Source organism: Euphorbia lathyris, chromosome 6 (genome assembly GCF_963576675.1).
Source record: "Euphorbia lathyris chromosome 6, ddEupLath1.1, whole genome shotgun sequence".
Lineage (NCBI taxonomy): Eukaryota > Viridiplantae > Streptophyta > Magnoliopsida > Malpighiales > Euphorbiaceae > Euphorbia > Euphorbia lathyris.
This window is the reverse complement of record NC_088915.1, coordinates 43,271,544-43,296,926: the sequence shown is the minus strand read 5'-3', so window position 1 is coordinate 43,296,926 and position 25,383 is coordinate 43,271,544. Positions and strand designations below refer to the sequence as shown.

At 32.5% G+C, this 25,383-nt stretch overlaps 1 protein-coding gene across 2 annotated transcripts; it reads left to right on the top strand.

The window, feature by feature from the left end:
- Positions 1–10,658: 10,658 nt before the first annotated feature.
- Positions 10,659–13,593, top strand: LOC136234086 (uncharacterized). Of its 2 annotated transcripts, XM_066023849.1 has the most exons (7): positions 10,665–11,068; positions 11,483–11,530; positions 11,680–11,717; positions 11,952–12,065; positions 12,688–13,075; positions 13,162–13,348; positions 13,427–13,593. In XM_066023849.1, the coding sequence occupies exons 5-7, from the start codon at positions 12,967–12,969 to the stop codon at positions 13,491–13,493; spliced, it is 363 nt and encodes a 120-aa protein (XP_065879921.1). In that variant the 5' UTR covers positions 10,665–11,068; positions 11,483–11,530; positions 11,680–11,717; positions 11,952–12,065; positions 12,688–12,966; the 3' UTR covers positions 13,494–13,593. The 2 variants fall into 2 exon arrangements, with proteins under 2 accessions (XP_065879922.1, XP_065879921.1); XM_066023850.1 differs by having other exon boundaries at positions 10,659–11,068; positions 13,162–13,593.
- Positions 13,594–25,383: the final 11,790 nt, after the last annotated feature.

The following is a 25,383-nucleotide window of genomic DNA, read 5'->3' as shown; positions in this document are numbered from 1 at the left end:
AAAAAAGAAATGTACATAATAACGAATTATTAATAGAACAAAAAAAATCTAAAAACATGCTCCAATTTTTTATTTATTTAATTCCTCTATATTTTTTGTAATTTATGTGTTTAAATGTTAAGGACGATGTTCTAAATAATGTTACATAATTCTAAACTTTATAATTTATGTTCTCCAAATTAAGTATAATGTTTAAAAAAATCAGTAAATATCTCGATCATTTTTGCATTTGTTCTATAATATAATTTATAACTCATGTTCGAAAAAACGTAACGCATGTTCTAAAAAACATAACACATGTTCTAAAGTTTATAGTTTATGTTCCAAAAATTAAGTATAATGTTTTAAAAAAATCAGTAGATATCTGGATCGTTTTTTCATTTGTTCTATAATATAATTTATAACTCATGTTCGAAAAAACATAACACATGTTCTAAAAACACATGACGTATGTTCTAAAAAATATATCGTACGTTCTAAACTTTATAGTTCGTGTTTGTTCTATAATATAATTTATAACTCATGTTCGAAAAAACATAACGTATATTTTCTTATATAACATAAATTACAAAAATATAGAGGAATTAAATAAAAAATTAGAGCATGTTCTTGTATTTTTTTCTATTAATAATTCATTATTATGCATATTTCTTTTTTTCTATTAATAATTCATTATTAAGCATATTTAATCGATATTAATAAGTGCATGCGTCAAATATTAAACAATATTTAGAACATCGTCCTTAACATTTTAAAACATAAATTACAAAAATATGGAGGAATTAAATAAATAAGAAATTAGAGCATGTTCTTGGATTTTTTTTCTATTAATAATTAATTATTATGCACATTTCTTTTTTTTCTATTAATAATTCATTATAATGCATATTTAATCGATATTAATAAGTGCATGCGTCAAATATTAAACAATAGAAGCTAGAAGTGCAGTGGTATATTAATCAGCGCGCGACATAACATACAAGAAAAGTAATTAACTCAGTGGTAAGTAATAAGGTTTGTAAACAAAGGGTCCAAGGTTCAAACCCCCATGGCCGCAGCATTTAGCATTATTTTTTAATTTTTAGACTCAAAACTACGTAGTTTTAGGTGGTTCTCACCTAAGCAAGTGTCCTCACCTAAGAAAGGGTTCTCACAAGAGCACTCCTATATATATATATATATTATGCTTTGAAGCTGAGATGACAAAGCTACCAAATTCTAAAAAGAAAATGAAAGTCTTTCCTATGTTCTTCTCTCACCTTATCTCTTCATTCATTCGACAATCTGTATAAGGGTTTTGTAACTGCTTCTGCTTAGAATCTGAAGAGACATTACAATGGATTTATTCGGGCAGTATCTTTTATTTTTCTCAAAAATTTACATTTTTTTTATGTGTGGTTAATTTAACAGAATTAATTCACATTAATGGATGAATTTTAAGATAAAGTCCAAAAAAAATCTATGTGCTTTCACGAACTGTCAAACTAGTACCTGAAAAAAAAATTGTCACGAAAAGGAATGTGCTTTCACAAAATGTCAAACTGCTACTTGAAAAAGTTTGACACTATAAAAATAACCATTAATAATCTCAAAATGAAAAAAAAAATCAAGAATTAAAGTTGTTTAGTACCACATTTACTATGAAATCAATTTTTTTATTATTTTTTAAAAAATCATCATGGAAAAATTGATGACCTCAAAATTGAAAAATTTAAAGACCTGATAATTTTAAAAATTTAAAATTGACTTTCATAGTAATTATGGTACTAAGCAACTTTAATTCTTGCAATTTTTCATTTCAAGGTTTATAACGGTTAATTTTTATAGTGTCAATTTTTTTCAGATACTAGTTCGACATTTTATGAAAGCACATTCCTCTATTGAACAAATTTTTATTTTCAGATACCAATTTGATATTTTGTAAAAGCACTGAGCTTTTTTTTAACTTTACACTTAATTTGGAGTTAATTTAATAAAATATTTCCAATATTTATATAGTGTAAAAGTTATATCCGGAATCTTGTTTATTATAAGATGTGTTAGGTCAACTCCATTCTTGTTTCTGATAAATAGGCACCCTAACGGCTTTGTGAAACCGGAGAGGGGAATCAGGCAAGGAGACCCACTATCTCCGTACCTGTTTGTGTTATCTGTAGAAGGTTTGTCAGCTCATATTAATTAGGCAGTCCAAGGTGGAAAATTACATGGAATCAAAGCTGGTCGGAGATATCCTGAAGTTAGTCACTTACTATTTGCATATGACTCAATAATATTTGGTAGAGCAACTATAGAAGAAGGAAGAGTGGTGAAGAATATACTAGGGCAGATGATCAACTTTGAGAAGTCAGATATCTCATTCAGTGGGGGTGTTAATCGGGAAAGGAGAAATGAGCTTATCCAGATACTGGGAGTGCAAGAGGTAGGCCATTTTCCTAAATATTTGGGCATGCCTACCATCATTATAAGATCTAAGAAAGCAATTTTTCAATTCCTACTGGAGAGGCTAAGTAAGAAAATTAAGGGCTATGGAGAACGACTATTGTCCAGTGGGGGGAAAGAAATTCTTATTAAAGTTGTTGCTCAATCAATTCCACAGTACCTACTCTCATGTTTTATTGTACCCCACTTCTTTTATAGGGACGTGCAAAGCTTAATTGGACGGTTTTGGTGGGTGGGTCCTCAGGCAAGCGGGTAATACATTGGCTGTCATGGGATGCTTTGTGTAAAGCCAAGAGGGATGGAGGGTTGGGCTTCCATTGGTTTGAATCGTTCAATCTGGCAATGGTGGCAAAGCAAGTATGGAAACTGATGTCTCAGACAGACAGTCTATGTGCATGCATTTTCAAAAGTAAATACTTCCCGTCTACTGAATTTGTTAATGCAAGGTTGGGAAACACAGATAGCTATGTGTGGAGAGGTTTGATTAAAGCCTGTAACCTGGTTAAGAAGGGTATGTGCTGGAAGGTAGGAAATGGACAGAAGATTCCCATCTAGAATGAGAACTGGGTACCTTCTTTGAATGCCAAAAAACAACTGATGAAATTGGAAAATGTGGACAACCTCATTAATGAGGAGACAAAGCAATGGGATCATACTGTGATTCGAAGATTATTTAGTATGGATGAGGCTATGGCAATTGAGAAGATCCCTATAAGCTGGTGGTTACCGCAAGACGAACTCTACTGGCCAGGATCAACTTCGGGTGAGTTTACTGTAAAATCTACATATTTCCTGGCAGAGGTGATTCGATCGAGCGAGCTAAACAGGGTATCGAGATTTGCTAATCAGGTAGACAAGTAGAATTGGATCTGCGTCTCAATTTGCCGCTTAAAATTAAGCACTTCGTATGGAGGTCTTGTGAGGATGTATTGTCGACATTCGATAAATTGAGAGGGAGGGGAGTCATGGCACCATAACTGCGTATCAGATGCGGAATGCTAAACGAAACTGTGCTGCATATAGTACTTCAGTGTCAGCAGTCGAGGAAAATCTAGACATCAATTTTCCAGCAAGATAACCGATGGAAGCTATCTATTCGGGATATTGGGGACGGGTTCGCGCGAATACAAAGAAATGAGACACGTGAGCGAGTGGAGTTGATCGTAACGGTTGTGTGGCTGATTTGGTATGACTGGAACTAGAGGGTGCATAAGTCGGGTACTAGGACTGAATATGATGTTGTGTAGAAAGCAGTCGAACTGCGTAGTGAATGGCAGATGGTGAAGGAAACCAACGACGATAGGCAGTCGAGTGGGGATAAAGTTCCAATTATAGTAGAACAAGTCGGATGGTGTGCACCAGAGAAGGGAATGGTTAAGGTAAACACTGATGCGTCCTGGATTGATGGAGTTCCAGGGGGAATTAGGGTGGTAATCCGAGATTCGGAGGGTGTCGTTCTGCTTACTGATGCTAAACAAAATAGAGTAACCTTAAATGCAGATATCGCAGAAATGCAAGTTGCCTCCTGGGCGTTGGAGCTGGCACGAGATGGTGGTTGGCGAAAAATTATCCTCGAAAGTGATAATGCTAATATGGTGGCAACACTAAATGGAACCACATCCGTAAAAGGAGTCAGGTCAATGATGCTTATTGACTTAAAGGTCCTATCTCTAGAGTTCCAGAAGGTAGAATATGTGCACACAAGACATATTGGTAATACTGTAGCACATGAATTAGCTAGATAGAAACGGATCCTTGAGGAGCCGGTTATCCTAATTGAGGAGGCACTGGCTGAGATTTCATATTTTTGCATACAAGACCAATGTAATATAGCTCTTCAATAATATAAATGCAATTACTTATAAAAAAAATATTCGCTAATGAGAAAATAACTACGATCCTCCGTACAATTTCATATTGTTTTTTAATATATTTCAAAATTTTGAATGCAAATATAAATTGTGATTTTGGGAAAGGAGATGAAAAATCGATTTCCGTACCAATTTCACTTTTGAGATGGTGTTTTGATTATAATATTTGAACTTAAAAGAAAAGGAAAGGTTAGTGTAGGTTGTAGTGATTAGACAAAGGAATTATCATAATAATCAATGGGTTAATGAATTAAGAAATTCTAAATCCACTCATCCTGTCTTATTCTACTGTTATCATTAAGAAATTGAATTGCATATATCCCTAACCTCCCATGGATCGGTTATTTATATTATATTTTAATTCAATTAAATATTTATCAACCATCTTTGTGGAAAAAAAAACTTACTTTTCAGTTATAAAGTGTCTAACCAAATCAACTAGATGAGAGGAGACGAGTGGTGGAAGAAGTCAGGTTAAAAGAACAACACATCAGAACAAATAGAATGTTTTACCCAATTCTTAATTCTCACGCATTCTCCACCAATAACTCTGCTAATTTAAGTTGTTTCAAATGAGTCAATGTGAATGTCCCTGTTAGAAACGAGTGATGAATATATATGTTTTAAAATGAAAGAGGATATGAGAGATAAAAGGTTGATTGATCAAAATAAAGAATAATAGTGGAAGAGGAAAGTATTATTAGACAATTAAATAATGAATTTAAAGAGGATTTTTTTTTCAATGAAAGGGGTTAAATTTATAAATCAGCTAATAGAAAATTACAAAGGAAATAAGGAAGAACATGCTTCCAAACTTCACAATTTGATATAGAACAAGTTGTTTTGCCTAACATTTTGGCAACATTGTTCACAAACTAATCTAATATAGAACAAGTTGTTTTGGCTAACACATCGATAACATTGATCGCATACCACTCCATAAAAGACATAATATATTCTCAAGATCCAATGATATGAATTTACAATTAGATACAATCATACCAAAATTAGAAACAAACATATCTTGATAATGTAAAGCAATACTAGAAGTTTTAAGTTTCTTTTGATAAGGACGTCGTTGAAGCCACAATTTTTTAACCAATTAAGGTCTTCTCTCATACTCAGGGGATGTTTGTTTTGGGGGGTTTCTGAAAAGGATAAGGGAAATATGAGATTTTATTTTTTATTTTTATTAATTCAATTCTCTTTATTTTATTTTTTTTTAGTTTTGAGTTTACATCTAACTCCTTCCATCTCATTACCCAACTCCCCCTAAGGTTTTCTATTCTCTTTCTCTCATTTACTAACTTGAACTTCTATCATCCTTATAAAATATTACTTTAATTTTTATTTTTATTTTTAATTTTTATTTTGGTACATATTTTTTATTTTTATTTTTTTATTCCTGGATTAATTTCACTTTTGATCCTTGTATTTATATATTTTTAATTTTTTTCCTCAAAAAATATTTTTTTCACTAAGTTTTACTTCTTTATTTTTGTTTTAATCCTTATACTTATTTATCTATACTTTTTTTTTAATTTTTAGACTAATTTCATTTTTTATCCTTGTACTTATTTATTTTTACTTTTTACTCTGAAAATTAATTGCGACCAATTTTTTTCTTTTATCATATTATTCAATTTTAATATTTATTTTTAATTATTTTGAAATGAATATTTTCTTTTTAACCTAGAATATTTATGGATTTTATTTTAGTTTCTTCTATTTCACTGTCTTTTGATTTCAATGGTTGAAGTAATTGATTTTAATTCTTATATTTACATGTAACTAATTTATTAATACCAACACATGTATGTATAGAAATTGTTATTAAAAACCCAACTATGATTTATTACTTTATTTAAACCAAACAGTCACAAATGGAATCAAATGTATATCAGTCTCTTTCTAAAATTGAAACAGACAGACAACAGAATTCATGGTCATTCCATTCGTTTTTCCTTTTTTCCCCTTTCTTGATTACATTCTGTACCTTGTGCGAACTAAATGCCCCCTAAGACCTTTGGCAAGTAAAAGATGAACATGACAAGAGAGGGTACCATTCCTAGCCGCCCCAAAACTACCAAACGAGTCACAAAGAACACAACCTTTGCAATTAATTCAAGTAAAGAGACATCAATACATCCTTTAATCTTCGATTGAGAAACTGAAAATTATACATTCGTTATCTATATATTATATAAAATTTGAACTTAAAAAGCTTTATGAGAGAGTGCCACATAAACATAAACTCATATCTCAAAAAACTAAAATTTTCTCGTGACACATCATCTTTTACTTATGTGTCAAATTATAAAATTTCCTATTTTATAAAAAAAATCAAGTATTTGTTAGAATTTTGGTTAACCATTTTATTTCATAATAATTAGTATTAAATTATAATTATTATGCAATAAAATGGGTAAGAAAATTCTAACAAATGCTTGATTTTTTTATAAAATAGAAAATTTTGTAATTTGATACATAAGTAAAGATAATGTGTCATGGGAGAATTTAGAGGAAATTTTTAGGTTTTTGATACGCGAGCTTATATCGATGTGACATTAGTTAATTATATATATATTAGTATTGTTTTCACGCGTTGCACGGATCAATTAAATTTGTGTATACAACTTTAACATTTTAATATTTTTTTAATTATATATTATTTTTATATAATCATAATAATTTTTTATTTTAAAATAATTTAAATTTATAAAAAAAATATTATTTTAAAAAATAACTTTGTATAATTTTTTTTCTTCAAAAACTAGTTACGACAAATTTAAGGTGTGTTTAGTAATTGTATTGCAAAACAATATTTTTTTGTTAATTAGATTATAAAGTAAAGTAATAAGTATTTAATATTTTATTATATTAGAAAAACGGAGCATAATGATTCGAACAACATTTCGCTTCATACAACATTTTGCTGCTCAAAAGTTACGACATTATTTCCAGAGCCATGTCATCGTGGTAAGAACCGATATGCCACTCATAAAGATTCTACAAAGGTCGAAAACATCAGGGAGAATTTTCGAATGGACTCTGAAATTAACTAAGTTCGACATTCGGTATGAGCGTAGAAGGGCATTCAAAGCTCATGCCCTAGTGGATTTTCTAGTGGAAGTTCTTGATCAATATGGCTTGGTGCCAACAGCTTCGAAGACGTGGGAAATCTTTATTGATGGAAGTGCAAACAAAGATGGTTCTAGTATTAGAGTCTTTGTCAAGGCCCCTAATAGTATCAAGCTTCGGTATGCTGCCAATCTGGTGTTTGTGGCATCCAATAATATGGCCAAGTATTTGGCTTTGTTACAGGGACTACGTGTCCTTAATATCATCAAGCCTGATATGGAAATTCTCAAAAGCGATTCCAAACTAGTCGTCTGCTAACTCACTCAGACTTTTTGAAACTCATTTGGAAGTCATGAGGAAATATTTGGCTTTGGTCAAAATTCTTTTACGAGAAGGAAAAGCCGAAGGTCATGGGTTGGAAGTTCAACGAATTCTGAGAGAAAAAAAATGAAGAGGCTGATTATTTGGCCAAAATGGCTTCGACTCCAAACGGGTCCCGAATGAAAATGAGGTCATGGTCATAGATCTTTCGAAGGAATGGTTTTACCCCATTTATTCTTACCTTACCACAAGTACTCTCCCTGAAGAAAAGAATGAGCAAATTCGAATCTTACGCAAATCGGATAGATATTCTGTGGCTTAAAGGATTTTATACCGAAGATCTTTTGACAGGTCGTGGCTGAAGTGTGTTGGTTTTGAAGATCGGAAGAGAATCCTGTAGGAAGTTCATGAGGGCTTGTGTGGGGCTCATGAAGAAAGAGATGCACTGGCTAAAATCATTACCTTTATGGAAAAGATGGCTATTTTTCGTTTTGTGATACCACATACAATTATCACTGACAACGACAAACAATTTGACTGTAAGGCTTTTCGAACCTTCTATGAAAATCTTAGCATCAAATTTTGATTTTCTTCAGTAGCCCATCCTCAAACCAATAGGATGACTGAAGTAACAAACCGAACGATTATGCACGAATTAAAAAAAAAGATTGGGAAAAGCAAAAGGGTTTTGGATAGACCAACTACAACATGTCTTATGGGCATACAGAATTACTCCCAGAGCTGCCACTATAGAAACTCCTTTCTCCCTCACTTACGGGGCCGAAGCCTTTGTTCCGGTAGAAATTGGTTCCTCTAGAGGCAATCAACTTAGATTGCTATTCATTGGTTGTTTACTAATCACTTTACTTTTCTGTTGTGATTGTTGTTTGTTCTACAAGGATTAAAAGTCGTGGGCACTTCGTTTGCAACTGTAGATAGTTCATCACAAAAGGCATTTCTCTCTATCCTTCTTTGTATGAAATAACGATTAACAGATCTTGGAAAAGGGAAATAGATAAAATAGATAAAAAAAATTATTCCGATGTGCCTAGGCTTATCTATTTTCCTTCACTTAGTTGCCTGATTGTGAAACTGTTCAATAAGCAGTGGTGGAGGATAGGTCTTGCAAATATAAAATGATGGATTAAGGCACAGAACTAAGCTTAGTATAAACAATACAAGGCCGAGCAACTTACCAGTACTTTCCTTTCCAATGTCTTGCATGCTGCTTTGAACGCATTCATATGCTCGAAGAGTTCAGCATCACCCGGTATAACAGACAGGCGGGTAATGTCTTCCATAATACCGGGGATCCGAAGGGACAACCTGTCCTCGAAGAGGACAGTCCATAGCTGAAGGAAAATAGACAAGCCTAGGCACAGCGGAATAATAAAATTTTATCTATTTTATCTATTTCTCTTTTCCAATATCTGTTAATTATTATTTCATACAAAGAGTGATAGAATGAAATAATTTATCTGGCGAACTATCTACAGTTGCAAACGAAGTGCCCACAACTCTTAGATTTAATCCATGAGCCACGAACAATTGATTAACACAGAAAATAAGAATTGTTAGTAATCAACCTTAATAATAGCAATCGCAATAACTGTCTCTAAAGGAATCGACACGAGATCAAAGAGAGAGTAAGAAAGATGGTAATTAAGCCGGGATAATTTCGGAACGGTTCCTCTAGCCTCCTTTATTGTGTTGGCCAAATTCTGCAGGGCAATGGGTCTATTTATAGACTTCTCAAACCCTAACCCTAGTTGTATTAGTTAATTAGTTAATCAGAATCCTATTCCGAATAGAATTTCTAATTAGATAATTAAATAAATACTTATTATTATCTAAATAATAACTAATTCTATTTAGACAATAATACTAATCTAATTAATTATTTAATTTATGTTAGGGATAATTAATTAGAGTTATAATCACATTAAAATCTCGAATTAATATTATCATATAATCCTTTAATTTAATTCAAAACTATAATGTAATTATAATTATAATTATCAGTCAAATTAATTATCCCTAATTAAACACTAAATTTCGGCTCATACATATAGTCCCACTAAATTACACTTTCGTCGTCTGGTTCCAAGTCTCATGTGCGACCCATTAGGTCCTCATTTCTACTAGCTGTATATAGCCTTTGAAATTTAATACATCCTGATTAATTTCAACATGTATCACTAGTACAGAAATGCTCACTTGTGTCGCACCTCTTGTGTCGCGCTTGAAGATAAAGCGGCACAACAGAGTAACTAGTGTCGCGCGTTCTGTAAACGCGACACAACTAAGTATTTTGTGTCATCACTTGTGTCATGCTTGAAGAGCGTGCGTCACAAACGAGTTGCTTCTTGTATTGCCTGTCTTACAGTGTGACACAAGAGCAAGCTTGTGACGCGCCTTTACCAAAGCGACACAAGGAGTATATTATCTTTGTGACACGCGTTTATAAAAGCGACACAAGAAGTGTGTTATTTTTGTGTCGCTTCTTTTTAAAAGTGCGACACAACTAATACAAACTACTATTTGAATATAATTATTTTTTCTTCATATTTCTTAAAATACTAAAGAATTAAAAAAAATGATGAAAATCAAATAGCATGTACATGTATATAAACTTAAAAACTTATCCCATATAGATTAATTAAAAATAAAAAATAATTTTGTCGCAACCGGATTTTCTGGGCGCGGACGCCGGGCGTTAAATAATTTATTTACAAAACATTTGTTACCTTTATAACATCACATTAATTATCTATATTTAGAATTAAAATATTAACTTGATTCTTAATTAGTATGAAGTTTTATTTTTGGTAAATGTTAGTTTTATTAATTAATTTTGATAGATAAATAAAAAAACATAAAAAAGAAGAGGAATATGTATAAGTAAATTCGGACTCAGTATGATTAAAGCCCAATCAACTAAACTTAACCCATCCATTTTCCTAATTTTCCCCTAACCCTTGCATCTTGTTCGCTTTTTCTGATTCTAACCTTATCTCTGCCTCCTTTTCCTCTCTCGAATAAAAAGAAGCCTTAGGGTTCCTTCCCCCTTTCCAGCCACTTGCCTCAATGGCGATTTGTTCTCGATGGAGAAGAGTCTCTCGACGGCGGTTAGATCATTTTCTCTTGTTATCGACATATTTCTATTCCGACGACCCCTCTCTCTTCTAGACTATCGATTCGGCTATAACTATAATGGGACGACGACGTCAAATCCGGAATGAGGAAAGGAGATAGCCGTGCCGGAACTCAAAAGTAATAATAAAGCGAAAGGATGGACAAGGTGACGGTTCACCGGAGTTCGGTCAAAAACCGAAACACGCCGGATTTTCCATCAGGTATATCTCGATCTGTTCATATGATTTTTCTTAGTTTTTCTAATTCTCCAATTTTGTTTGATAAATCAATTGCATATCCTGAATTGTGACAAAAGTTTCACCTATTTGAGTTTCTTTGGTTTTACGGGTTGATTTATTGCTAGCTTTGTTAATGTTAGGGAATTAACCAGTTGATGTGGTTCACTAAATTTGATTGGGTTTTATTTTAGGTTTATGAATTTGGGAAATTTGAGCTCTTGTTTGTTTGCTAAAGCAAATTGACAGCAATATGAAACTTAAACAGAAAAATTTGTGCTTATCATTATTATAGTTTTTCAGGCTTGTGATCTATGAATAAGTAATCTTAATTTTTCTAGATTATTTATTAGCTGATCCATAAGTAAATTATCCTAATGATTAATTATGTATGAGCAGGTTTTAAAGATGGAGTGAATACTTGTTGTGGAAGTGGAGCATATAGAGGTACACCAGAACACCATGTGTATTATCTCTGCTAGTATACTTAATTACAATGATAATTAAGCATGTCTTACTTGGTTTATTGTTTTCTGGATCCATTTAAGAGATATCTCTTTATCCCTTGCTTATTTTCCCTCTATGCTTTTTGACAGGGGAATTTTGTGGCTATATCAACAGCAAACTGGAAACGGTAAGAAATCCATTTTTTCCTCATTTCAAATGATGGTGATTTTTCATTTACCAATTTGATTCTCTTATATATCTTAATGGAGCCACTTCATGGGAGAACTTGTCATATTGACATTATGACTGGCCGTGAATTTAGACGTAATTCTTTTTAAGGTGCCTTGCCATTTTCTACAACTATGTATGTTGGATTTTTGCACTCTAAGGTGTGTTTTTCTTCATATTTCTTGTTTTGCAGACTGGTAAATCACCTTATCAATATAGAGGAATGTTCCACGCTCTATCAACAATGCTTTGGGAAGAAGATCCCCAGGCTTTATATAAGGGCTGGCTTCCTTCTGTCATTGGAGTTGTAAGTCATTCTTAAGTTATACAATCTGTTTCTGTTAAATTTGAAAAATCATTATCACTCTGTATTATGTACTAAAAAACAAATTTGACAAACTATCTGTATTGAGTGACAATAGAAACCGTGGGAGTTAAATTAGATAGGGCCACATGCAAATCCCAAGTGGGTCAAATGTTGGACAAGTGCCAAAATGTGAATGGAGCAACAAAGATAACCCAACCCTGCAAAATTTAGATACATTGATTCTTGATGGAGATATTAGATATGAGTGGCCTTTCCTTGGATTTTGGATCATATAATACTTGTTTTGATCTCATAATTTCTGAATTGTCTGTCATACAACACAACCCTAATTTATCTGCTACCTTTTTCCTTTTAATTGGTATGTATATGTTCTGTACTTTCTCCTCTTTCTTCCCTTTTTTGCTATTTTAAGTTTCTGGGTTTTTCTCTATGTTCTTATCATGTGTGAAACTCTAATTTCATTCATATATATGTTACAACTTTTGACCCTATAACTTAGATATATAAACATATAAAACATATCTGTAATCATGAAATTAATAAGAACACAAAATGATTGATTGGAATGATTCTCATAATAACCTTTAGTTTATATTATCAGGTCTAATTTGGATGGCTGTAGTTCCAGTATGCTATAAATTGCCCTACAAAGATCATGTCTTTCCTCTCAATTCTGTAAGACACCAGACGACAGCAGATGGAATTTATGCCCCTAAAAGACCTGCAATTTTGAATCAAGGAACTTTCCATTTCCAGAATCTGATTCTGACCCAAGCATCTTCTCTGCATAGACTCTGGAACATAAAAGGGGAAAATTTAGGCATGGAATTACAGACAACGAAGCAACTGAGGTTGCTAAATTCTTATTTTGGACAACTCCATGGCAATGGAGATAACCCCTCTTCAGAATCTTCTCATGAGGTGGTTTTGGAGAAGTACAATGGAGGAACTGAAATCCCTCAATTCTTATCTTGGAAAACTCAATAAAGGTTAGAAATTTAGTTAATCATGTCTTATATCATTAATCATCTCACTTGTAAATTAAGCTTGATTTAGATTTTTCCTGTGTCTTCAGGTACAAAATCAGAAAATTACGAGTTGTATAATTTAGAAGACCAAAGTGAAGAAGAAAAGTCAATTTCAATGTATGATGATTTTACAGTGAAAAGTTTCATCAAGTTGGGAAAAGAGAATGTAAATGGCAGTTCAAGTAGTTCACAGACCTTGGATCAAAACGAAGAAACTTCTGATCTCTACTTAATGTGAGCTCTAATCTTATTTTTGGTCATGAATTTTGAAATGAAGTTATGTTTAACTGAGTGTCCCAATTTTGGTTGCAGAGGTGTTTTGGTGTCTATAAACATTGCTGTATTCCTGTTTGAAATAGCCAGTCCAGTAAGAAAATAATAAATATTATTGTTTTTTTCCTTAATATACCTTTGGTGAAGTGATGTAATAAATATTGCATTTTAATTAATCTAAATTTAGTGGTTTTACACTATTTATACATAGATATATGTGATTTTAAACTATTTCATTCATATAAGTTGTGATTATATTTTGAATATGTATGTATTTATGCAATGTGGTATTTGTAGTTTTATGTGTATGTTCTATAATATCATGTAGAATCAAATAAATTTTGATTATAAAATTTTATGCTAGATGCTGGAAAATTTTGTAATTTTTTTTTTAAAAATATCAATATTTTGCGTCGCGCATGAGGAATGAGCGACACAAAGTGTACCAGATTAATTGGGGACCTTGTGTCGCACACCCTTGGAGTGCGTCATAAGAATTATCATATGTTGTGTCGCGCACTCTAGAAGCGCGTCACAAGAGTTATCGCTCTATTGTATCGCGCGCGTGACAAGTGCGACACAACAGATGAGTAGTTTGTGTCGCTCTCAAGAGCGATGCAAAGTTCTTGTGTCGCACCCCTGTTGTGTCGCACAAAAGTGCGACACAAGTAAGCATTTCTGTACTGGTGTATATAACGGAATGTCGTCGCGAGTTGTTACTAGCAGAACCTATGACATTCCCCCAGGGCAAATAAGAAGTCAGGTTGAAAACTGACGTTAACCTTTCCGTATTAGGTGCAGTATAATATGATCCTTCATCAAATATATCCTTTGGTCAATTCCTTATAACCATGGAACGTGTCAAGGTTACATATAACGAAGAGTCTGTTTTACTTATACAGGTTGAATTTACTCTGAAAGATAAGTTAAGTGAAATTTCTATTTCTACTCTTAACTGTATCACTTTGCAAGGATTTCAGTCAATTCGCCACAAGTGGCCATTTGGACAATCTCCCATTTATCAAGAGTGACGAATGCTCAATCTAACATTAACTATTCTGCAATCACTTTTTATGTGATACCCAACCATGCTATCACACACCCTAGGGCCTCCCCTGTAGCGGATCGTGCTCGCACAGAATCAAAGTATCACACTCCACAATCCAGAATCATTAATTAATGAATGTTTGAGTATGGGGATTAGTTATACCTACTAATACCAATGAGATGAACAGTTGACACTTAGATAAATCAATCCATACTGTTATCTTAAGTCGAGTCCCAATCCTAATGAACTCCTTCGCTTGATCCATGTAACTGTCTAGATATCTCCATATCTAAAACTTGTGAGATCAACTCTCTATCTCACCAGAAAACACTGTTACATGCAAGTCTCAACAGTAATATGCCAACCCCTATAACATATTACTTGACTTGGGTTGATTTTAAGTTTATTGGTCTATTATAAAGTACAGTCTCACTTCATGCTTGTATGAATAGTTTATAACTGCTTAAATAAACTCAGGATTACTTTCTTTACGAAAGATTGATGCCTTTTATATATAGTTACATTTATGATATATATCTGATTAAACAAATGACTAAATAAACAATTTATTCATTAATATTTATATCCTAAAACAATTGTCTTTAGGACACTAAACTCCAACAATAGCTATGAAGGGACGGTTGAAAGCAAGTAAGTACAAAAGTATTCAGAATATTTTTGAAAATACATAAGAAATATTTTTACCTTGGTTCGGTCATATTAAGCAAACTTAGCCAACATCTACGAGTCAACTGTATCTGAAATTTGTTGGACTATTTCTGGATTGACTCCGGTGGGGAGGGTGTACTGTTGACTAGCCTTTAGCTTAGCTTTCCTTTCTATGTACTCTTTCCTTTTCTTCGGGGCTGGCTCTTGAAGATCTGTCCATGGCACTCTTCCTAGGCCAGTGAGAGTCTTCAGCCAAAGGAATTTGAATTCTCTCCAGCCGAGAATTTCATGATAATTGGTGGCAACTTCTTCCAGCATTATTTCTCTTTCTGTGTCTGAAACATCTGAATCTGTGTATTCATTCTCACGAGTATCATGAATTTTCTTTTTTAATTTTGCTTTTTGGGCATTCGTCCTTATTGGAGCAAAGGTCTCACCAGCATTCTTCTTGGAAGTCAGTTTCTTCAGAGTGATCTCCAGAGAATGAGGTGGTAAATGGTTGGCATTATCTTCAAAATAATCTTCGGCATTAATACCGAACCCACCTGATGATGAAAGATCACCGTCAACAGATAAGTTGATCTCCACTGCAGGTGTGGTGGAGCAGAACGGGATCTCTTCATTATGAACAGTGGTTTTTAGTGTTTCTTTTTTTTTGTGAGGAAGCTTGAAGCTTGGCTCAACTTGAAGATTTCTTTCTGGAGAGAAGCAGCTTCGTTGGGAGCTGGGGCTTCGATTGTAGGGGCAACAACGATTGAAGTTGTTGCTTCGGTGGTAGGTTATTGAGAAGACCCATCTTCAATATCAATGAGGATGGATGAGCTTGATTTTAGATTCGAATGAGTACGGTCCTGCTTCAGCTTCTTCAATTGAGCTATCATTTTATCATGAACAACAGACATGGTCAGAAATGGCTGCAACAAAAGAGGGAGAAGTATAAATGCAAGAATGAGGGAGAATACCTTACACGCCTACAAAAAGTTTAGTTTTGGGATAAATAATCTCATGTTTTATGCTGAAGAAGCTTGTTTGTCCACCGCTTCGGAAGACTTTTATGAATGTTGGGTACTCCCATTCGAATTCATATGAGCTTATTTGGTGTGCCGAGACTTCTTTTTTTGGGGATAACATTCGGGCAGGTTTCCATGTATGGGATTCTTTCGGTTCCTTGTTCCATTTTGTGGTGAAGGGAAATCCTCCAAGAACGTAGGTGTGATTTGGGTCCGTTCTGTTCGGTTCTATCCAGAACCACTTCGGTTTAAAAGTCCTTCACACTCTGGACTTTCTTCTTTAAGAAATTGCGTCTTTTCTGTGATGAAGTCCAATAGATAATAATTTTTTAGGGCCTATTAACAAGATGCCAGAAACATGGAAATAGAGGTTTGGAAAGTTCAATGGCTAGGTCATCACAGATTTTGTCAAAAGCAAGCAGTTCTAAGGGAGCATTTGGAGAAATCTGGCAGGGACATAGGTTAAATTCATTTATAACGGCTAATAGGCCCGGGAAAAGAGGGAATTTCATCTCCCATTCAAATAATTGGGTGAATATACCCATTTTGGTTGATGTGGAGGGAAGATGTGCCCTCTTAGTCTCTTCGGGCATGGTCAAGAGTCATCTCTTTCATCCATGGGTAAATATCTGGCAGAAGTTCCAGGCGATATTCTGAGATTAAGGAAGGTTTATAAAAAACATTGGGGTTAATCCTCCTAGGTTTAGCTAATTCCTCACCAGCAGAACTTTCATTTCATCCTCTGGAATTTCAGCCATCTCAGTATCATGATTCCTAGGAAGATTTTGTAGGGATTTAGTTTCTTCTCTAAAAGTTTCTATATGCTCATGAGGGGTCTCAGTATCGCATTGAAGAGATCTATGAACCTTCTGGGTTCCATCTTTAGATGAGGACGCCATTTCAAAAGGAAAAGGCAATTAAAATCAAGAAAAAGATGTAGAAACTTACAGGTTGCAGAGAAAAGCATGTATGGCAGGAAATGGGGGGAATGATTTATAAGATCAAAGGCACAAGCAACTCAAACGTTTAACTTGGGAAGATAAGGAAAGACGATGGTCATTATTATGAGTTTTTAAATATTACGACTCTATAATAATGACGATGACGTCATTTGTGCAGAGGTGATGCTCCACGTGTCATTCAACGAAAGTCTAAAGATGTTTCATAATTTCACTAGGGGGGACATCTGATATGGTATTAAATCATTTGGGTTTTTATTTATAACTAATTGCATAGAATAAATACTATTGGTATTTATTTAAGTGATTAGGTTAGGCTTTAGATTAGTTTTGTAATTAACCAATTAATCCTAAACCAATTAGGTTTAGGAATAAATAAATAATAAATATATATATAGTTCTCAATGGTGAATCTCCATCCATGGAGATTAATATATTCTAATTAAATGACCTGTTATAGCAGATTACTAAGAGATTATCAAGTTACCTACAAATAAATTTTTTTGTTCCATAATAAAACCACAAATTACAATATTTCTCTTTCTTATTAATTATCACTATTTTTTTTTTTTTTTGCAAAGTTTTTCTCTCTCTAATTCTAACTCCATTTTTTAAAACTCAACTTTATTTTTTTATCTGTGCTTCTTCTTCCCTGTAATCATAGCACACCAACCTCAAAACAATAGCTATTTCCTGTTATTGGAGGATATCCTCCGAAACCTCAACCTTTCTCTTCCATTTGTAGACCGAAATCCCCGAAACAACAACAGATTTTATCTTCCCGAGTGAAAAGATATCCAACCGATATCCTCCTTTCATTTCGGCGAAACACGTTGAACCTGGTGCAATCCTCTTTTTGAACCAGAGAAAAATTTGAACTCAGAAAAGAAGGCGAAGAAGAAGAAAAATAATACATATACGAGATCGAAATTACTGGTTTAGCGGTGAGGAAGACGAAGATGAAGATACTCTGTTTTCTTCGAGGAGTAATTTTTTGTCTGATTCATCGGGATTGGGATTTCGTAATCATCGATGTCCGCGGAAGAAGCCAATGGAGGAAAATGGTTTCTGTTTCAGCTAAGAAGAGTGAAATCGGAGTTTTGTCGTTGGATGGGAAAGTGAAGAATAGTTTTGCGGTGGTGAAATGATCGACATGTTTAAATAGAGAGGAAAGGTTAATAACACTGGGATCAAGGTTAATACCCTCTAGTTTCCCCCTTTTTCTCTAAATTTTTCAGGAGTTCTTACCAAAAGCAACCACACCTCTGCCTGGGTTTTTCTCAGCTCTTTGTTCGTTCAAATACACTTTAAATTTGATGTTTATTATTATTTGTTTGTTCACAGAATTGCAAAGTGAGGATAATAAGTTAGAACATGTGAAAATAGAAAAGTGTTGAATTGAGAGCGATGAGCATGAATGAGAAGAAAACAAAAAGAAAAAGTGACTTTATATATAAATAAATAAATAAAAAGTTGCAATAATGTGACCCACAAAAATAAAAGCTAAAGCTAAAGCTAGCTAAAACTTGTTGCAAATTCCTTTTCACGGAGCTGCATTAGTTGAATGTTTGAAGGATGGGGTTAATTGGAGAATTAAGAAGAGAATGGGAGGTTATTGAAGATTTTGAAAGGACAGGGACCCAATTGATTTTGGGTGAATATTTGAAGGACTCGATTGGGCCTTAAGCCTATATAAAAATAATAGGTTATTAATATCATTTTTTGGTGATGTGAATGATTTTGTCAAATTAGCAAATTTTTATGATATTACAATTAGATCCTTTATATTTAGTGGAATTTGGTGATAATGTTTGTGATATTGCAATTAAGTCCATAATGGATGATACTACACATTTATTACTGTCATTAATGTGAAATTAGAATATATGAATTCTAGACATTGTAAGCTTAATGATTGTTTATAAATAAATAAAAGCTTCAAATTGAGCTTCCAATCCTAAGAATTTACAAATTGAGCTTCCAATTCTAAGAATTTATAAATTGAGATTATAATTCTAAAAATTTATAAATTGAACTTATATTTATTACGTTATGTTACATTTTTAGAAATAAAAAAAATCTAAGGATTTACAAATTGATCTTATAATCTTAAGGATTTATAAATTGAGATTACACTAAGAATTTATAAATTGAGATTATAATGCTAAGGATTTATAAATTGAGCTTATATTTTTTAACGTCACGTTAAGTTGCGTAGCGTTACGTTACGTGACGTGACGTGACGTGACGTTATGTTAAGTTACGTTACGCCACGTTACATTACGTCACGTTACGTTACATTATATCACCTTACGTTAGGTTACGTTACATTAGGGACTAACAGCTCAATAATTGTTTATAGATAAGTGAAAGCTTAAAGAAATTAAAAAAAATAAACTAAATTTTTTTAAATTGATCTTACAATCCTAAAGAATTATAGATTGAGCTTACAATCCTAAAAATTAATAAATTGAGCTTATATTTATTACTTTACGTTACATTACATCATATTAATTTACGTAACACTACATCACATTAAGTTACGTTACGTTACATTAGGGATTGTAAACTCAATAATTGTTTAGGTAATGTTACGTTTGAATTTATTACTTTACATTACGTTAAGGATTGTAGTTCAATGATTGTTTATAAATAATGGAAAGTTTAAAGAAATAAAAAAAGTCTAAGAATTTTTAAATTGATCTTACAATCATAAGGATTTATGTTACGCTACGTTATTCTAAGTTATGTTAATGTTAAGTTATGTAAGATTAAGTTACGTTCGATAACCTGATGTTACGTTACGTTGCGTTATTCAACTGATATATTACTGAACTGAAACATTACTAAATTGAAACATCGCTGAACTTAAATATTACTGAATTTAAACATTAGTAAACTGAAACATTACTGAATTGAAATATCACTCAACTGGAACATTACTGAACTCAAACATTACTAAACTGAAACATTACTGAACTAAAACATCACTCAACTGAAATATTACTGAACCGAAACATTACTAAACTGAAACATTTCTAAACTGAAACATCACTCAACTGAAACATTATTCAACCGAAACATTACTAAACTGAAACATCACTGAACCGAATCATCATTGAACTGAAATATCACTCAATTGAAATATTACTAAACTGAAATATTACTGCACTGAAACAATATTGAACTGAAACATCAATGAAATGAAATATCACTAAACTGAAACATTACTGAACTGAAACATACTAAACTGAAACATCATTAAACTTAAACATTACTGAACTTAAAAATCACTAAACTGAAACATTATTAAACTGAAACATCACTGAACTGAAATATCACTGAACTGGATCATCACAGAACTGAAGCATTACTGAACTGAAAATTACTAAACTGAAACATTATTGAACAAAAACATTACTAAACTGAAACATTACTAAATTGAAATATCACAAAACTGAAACATCACAGAACTGAAACATTACTGAACTGAAACAATACTCAACTGAAACATTACTAAACTAAAACAATACTAAACTGAAATATTACTCAATTGATACATTACTAAACTAAAATATTACTGAACTGAAATATTACTGAACTGAAACAATACTAAACTGAAACATACTAAACTTAAACATCATTAAACTTAAACATTACTAAACTGAAAAATCACTAAACTGAAACATTATTAAACTGAAACATCATTAAACTGAAACATCACTGAACTGGATCATCATAGAACTGAAACATTATTGAACTGAACATCACTAAACTGAAACATTATTGAAGAAAAACATTACTAAACTGAAACATTACTGAACTCAAACATCACTGAATTGAAATATCACAAAACTGAAACATAACAGAACTGAAACATTATAGAACTGAAACAATACTCAACTGAAACATTACTAGACTAAAACAATACTAAACTTTACTCAATTGATACATTACTAAACTAAAATATTACTGAACTGAAACAATACTAAACTGAAACATTACTAAACTAAAACAATACTAAACTGAAATATTACTGAACTGAAACATTACTAAACTAAAACATTACTGAACCAAAACATTATTGAACTAAAACATTAATGAACTGAAACAATACTAAACTAAAACTTTACTAAACTAAAACAATACTAAACTGAAACATTACTAAACTAAAACATTACTAAACTAAAACATCACTCAACTGAAACATTACTGAACCGAAACATCAATGAACTGAAATATCACTTAACTGAAACATCACTAAACTGAAACATCACCGAACTTAAACATTACTAAACTGAAATATTACTAAACTGAAATATTAATAAACTGAAACATTTCTAAATTGAAACATCAGTCAACTGAAAAATTAGTTAATTGAAACATCACTAAACTGAAACACCACTAAACTGAAACATCACTAAACTGAAACATTACTGAACTCAAACATTACCAAACTGACATATTACTAAACTAAAACATCACTGAAACAAACCACCACTAAATTGAAACATCACTGAACTGGAACATTATTCAATAAAAACATGAATAAACTAAAACATTACTGAATTGAAACATTACTGAATTGAAACATTAATGAACTGAAATATCACTTGTAACGACCCGGTCCGGAGTGGGTGGCGCCGGGGTAAGAAGGCCTGAGCAAGGAGCGGCCCTAAGGGATGGCGATGGGGGCAGGAATGAACTGAATCCCACATCGGAAATGGAGAGGGAATGATTGGGGCTTATTAGTAAGATGTGAATCCAATACATGCAGACGCGTTTTAAAGCCGTGAGGCCCAATGTGTTGGAATTGGGCCAGAGCGGACAATATCTACATGGTATTGGACCAGGGTGTTACAATTGGTATCAGAGTCGACTCTCCACGTACGATGTGTGGTTCGGGGATGAACCAGGCGGAAGCTGGTGGGCCTGTAACGACCCGGTCCGGAGTGGGTGGCGCCGGGGTAAGAAGGCCTGAGCAAGGAGCGGCCCTAAGGGATGGCGATGGGGGCAGGAATGAACTGAATCCCACATCGGAAATGGAGAGGGAATGATTGGGGCTTATTAGTAAGATGTGAATCCAATACATGCAGACGCGTTTTAAAGCCGTGAGGCCCAATGTGTTGGAATTGGGCCAGAGCGGACAATATCTACATGGTATTGGACCAGGGTGTTACATCACTGAACTGAAACATCACTGAGCTGAAACATTACTAAATCGAAACATTACTAAACTGAAACATTACTAATCTGAAACAATACTAAACTGAAGCATGACTGAACTGAAACATCAGTTTAGTAATTTATAGATAAATGAAAGCTAAAAGAAATAAATAAACTAAAAATTTGTAAATTAATATTACAATCTTAAGAAATTATAGAATGAGCTTATATTTATTACTTTACATTACATTACATCATATTAATTTACGTAACACTACATCATATTAAGTTATGTTACGTTATATTAAGGGTTGTAAACTCAATGATTATTTAGGTAATGTTACGTTTGAACTTAATACTTTACGTTACGTTAGGGAATGTAAGTTCAATGATTTTTATAAATAATGGAAAGCTTAAAGAAATAAAAAAAGGTCTAAGAATTTTTAAATTGAGCTTACAATCATAAGGATTTACGTTATGTTACATTACGTTATGTTACCTTACTCAACTGAAATATTACTGAACTGAATCATTACTGAACTGAAACATTACTGAACTGAAATATCACTGAACTGAAACTTTCCTGGACTTAAACATTACTAAACTGAAAATTTACTGAATTGAAACATCACTCAATTGAAACATTACTGAACTGAAACATTACTCAACTGAAACATTACTAAAATGAAACATCACTCAACTAAAACATTACTCAACTGAAACATTTCTAAACTGAAACATTACCGAATTGAAACATTACTAAACTGGGACATCACTGAACTGAAATATTACAAAACTAAAAATCACTAAACGAAAACATCACTGAACCGAATCATCACTGAACTGAAACATCACTGAACTGAAACATCACTGAACTGAAACATTACTGAACTGAAACATCATTAGACTGAAATATCACTAAACTGAAACATTACTGATCTGAAACATACTAAACTGAAATATCACTGAACTGAAACATTACTAAATTGAAACATCAGTCAACTAAAACACCACTAAACTGAAACTTCACTTAACTAAAACATTACTGAACTCAAACATTACTAAACTGAAATATTACTAAACTGAAACATCATTGAACCGAAACATCACTAAATTAAAACATCATTGAACTGGAACATTATTGAACAAAAACATGAATAAATTGAAACATTACTGAATTGAAACATTATTAAACTGAAACATCAATGAACTAAAACATTACTGAACTGAAACATTACTAAACTAAAACAATACTAAACTGAAATATTACTGAACTAAAACATTAGTAAATTAAAATATTACTGAACTGAAACATCACTCAACTGAAACATTACTGAACTAAAACATTACTGAGTAAAAAGAAATAAAAAAGCTAAGGATTTTAAATTAAGCTTAAAATCTTTAGAATTTATATATTGAGCTTACAATCCTAATGATTTATAAATTGAGCTTATAATTATTATGTTACGTTACATTACGTTACGTTATGTTAGGTTACGTTACATTATGTTACGTTACGTTACGTTGCGTTACGTTACGTTGCGTTGCGTTACGTTACGTCACGTTACATTACGTTACGTTGTTACGTTACGTTACGTTACTTTACGTTACGTTATGTTACGTTACGTTACGTTACGTTACGTTACGTTACGTTACGTTACGTTACGTCACGTCACGTCACGCCATGTTATGTTATGTTACGTTACACTAACTTACATTATATTCGGTTGGAGATCGTAAGCTCAATGACTGTTTATAAATAAATGAAAGCTTAAAGAAATAAAAAAAAATTAAGGATTTTAAATTGAGCTTACAATCCTGAGAATTTATATATTGAACTAAAAATCCTAAAGATTTATAAATTGAGCTTATAATTATTACGTTACGTCACGTCACGTCACGTTACGTTACGTTACGTTACGTTACGTCACGTTACGTTATGTTACGTTAAGTTACGTTACGTTACGTTACGTCACGTTTGTTACGTCACGTCACGTCACGTCACGTCACGTCACGTCACGTCACGTCACGTCACGTCACGTCACGACACGTTACGTTACGTTACGTTACGTTACGTTACATCACATCACGTCACGTCACGTCACGTCACGTCATGTTACGTTATGTTATATTATGTTACGTTACGTTACATTACATTACACTAAGTTATGTTATGTTCGATCGGAGATTATAAGCTCAATGATTGTTTATAAATAAATGAAAGCTTAAAGAAATAAAAAAGCTAAGGATTTTAAATTAAGCTTACAATCTTGAGAATTTATATATTGAGCTTACAATCCTAAGGATTTATAAATTGAGCTTATAATTATTGCTTTACATTACGTTATATTACGTTATGTTTTCATTACATTATGTTATGTTACATTATGTTATGTTACGTTATTCTACACTACGTTACATTACATTATGTTAAGTTATGTTACTCTAATTTACGTTACGTTAAGTTATGTTTTGATTACATTATGTTACGTTACATTATGTTATGTTATGCTATGCTACAGCCTACATTACGTTACACTAAGTTACGTTACATTATTTTAAATTACACTAAGTTACGTTAAGTTACTTTATGCTTAGTTACGTTACGTTACGCTAAGTTATATCACGTTACGTTACATTACGTCATGTCACGTTATGTTAATATAAGTTACATTACGTTATGTTACGTTAATATAAGTTACGTTACGTTATGTTATGCTAAGTTATGTTATACCACGTTACACTAAGTTACGTTAAGTTGCTTTATGCTTAGTTACAACGTTACGTCAAGTTATGTTACGTTAAGTTACACTAAATTATATTACGTTAAGTTTTATTAAATTATGCTAAGTCAGATTATGTTACATTACATTATGTTAAGCATGGTTGTTAAAACCGGACCGGTCAAACAACCGGAAAAGACAAAGGGTCAAGGGTTTAAGGTTTAACCGGGATCCAACCGGGGTTCAACCGGTATTCAAAAATCATGTGCAAATTATATTTTTATTCATATTTAGTTTTATAACATAGTATAATATCAACTATATCCATAAAAAATATACTAATATAATAACCTTTATTTAGTATCAAAACATGATATCAAATTAATAAATTTAACATGACAAATAAATATAAGAATTAAAG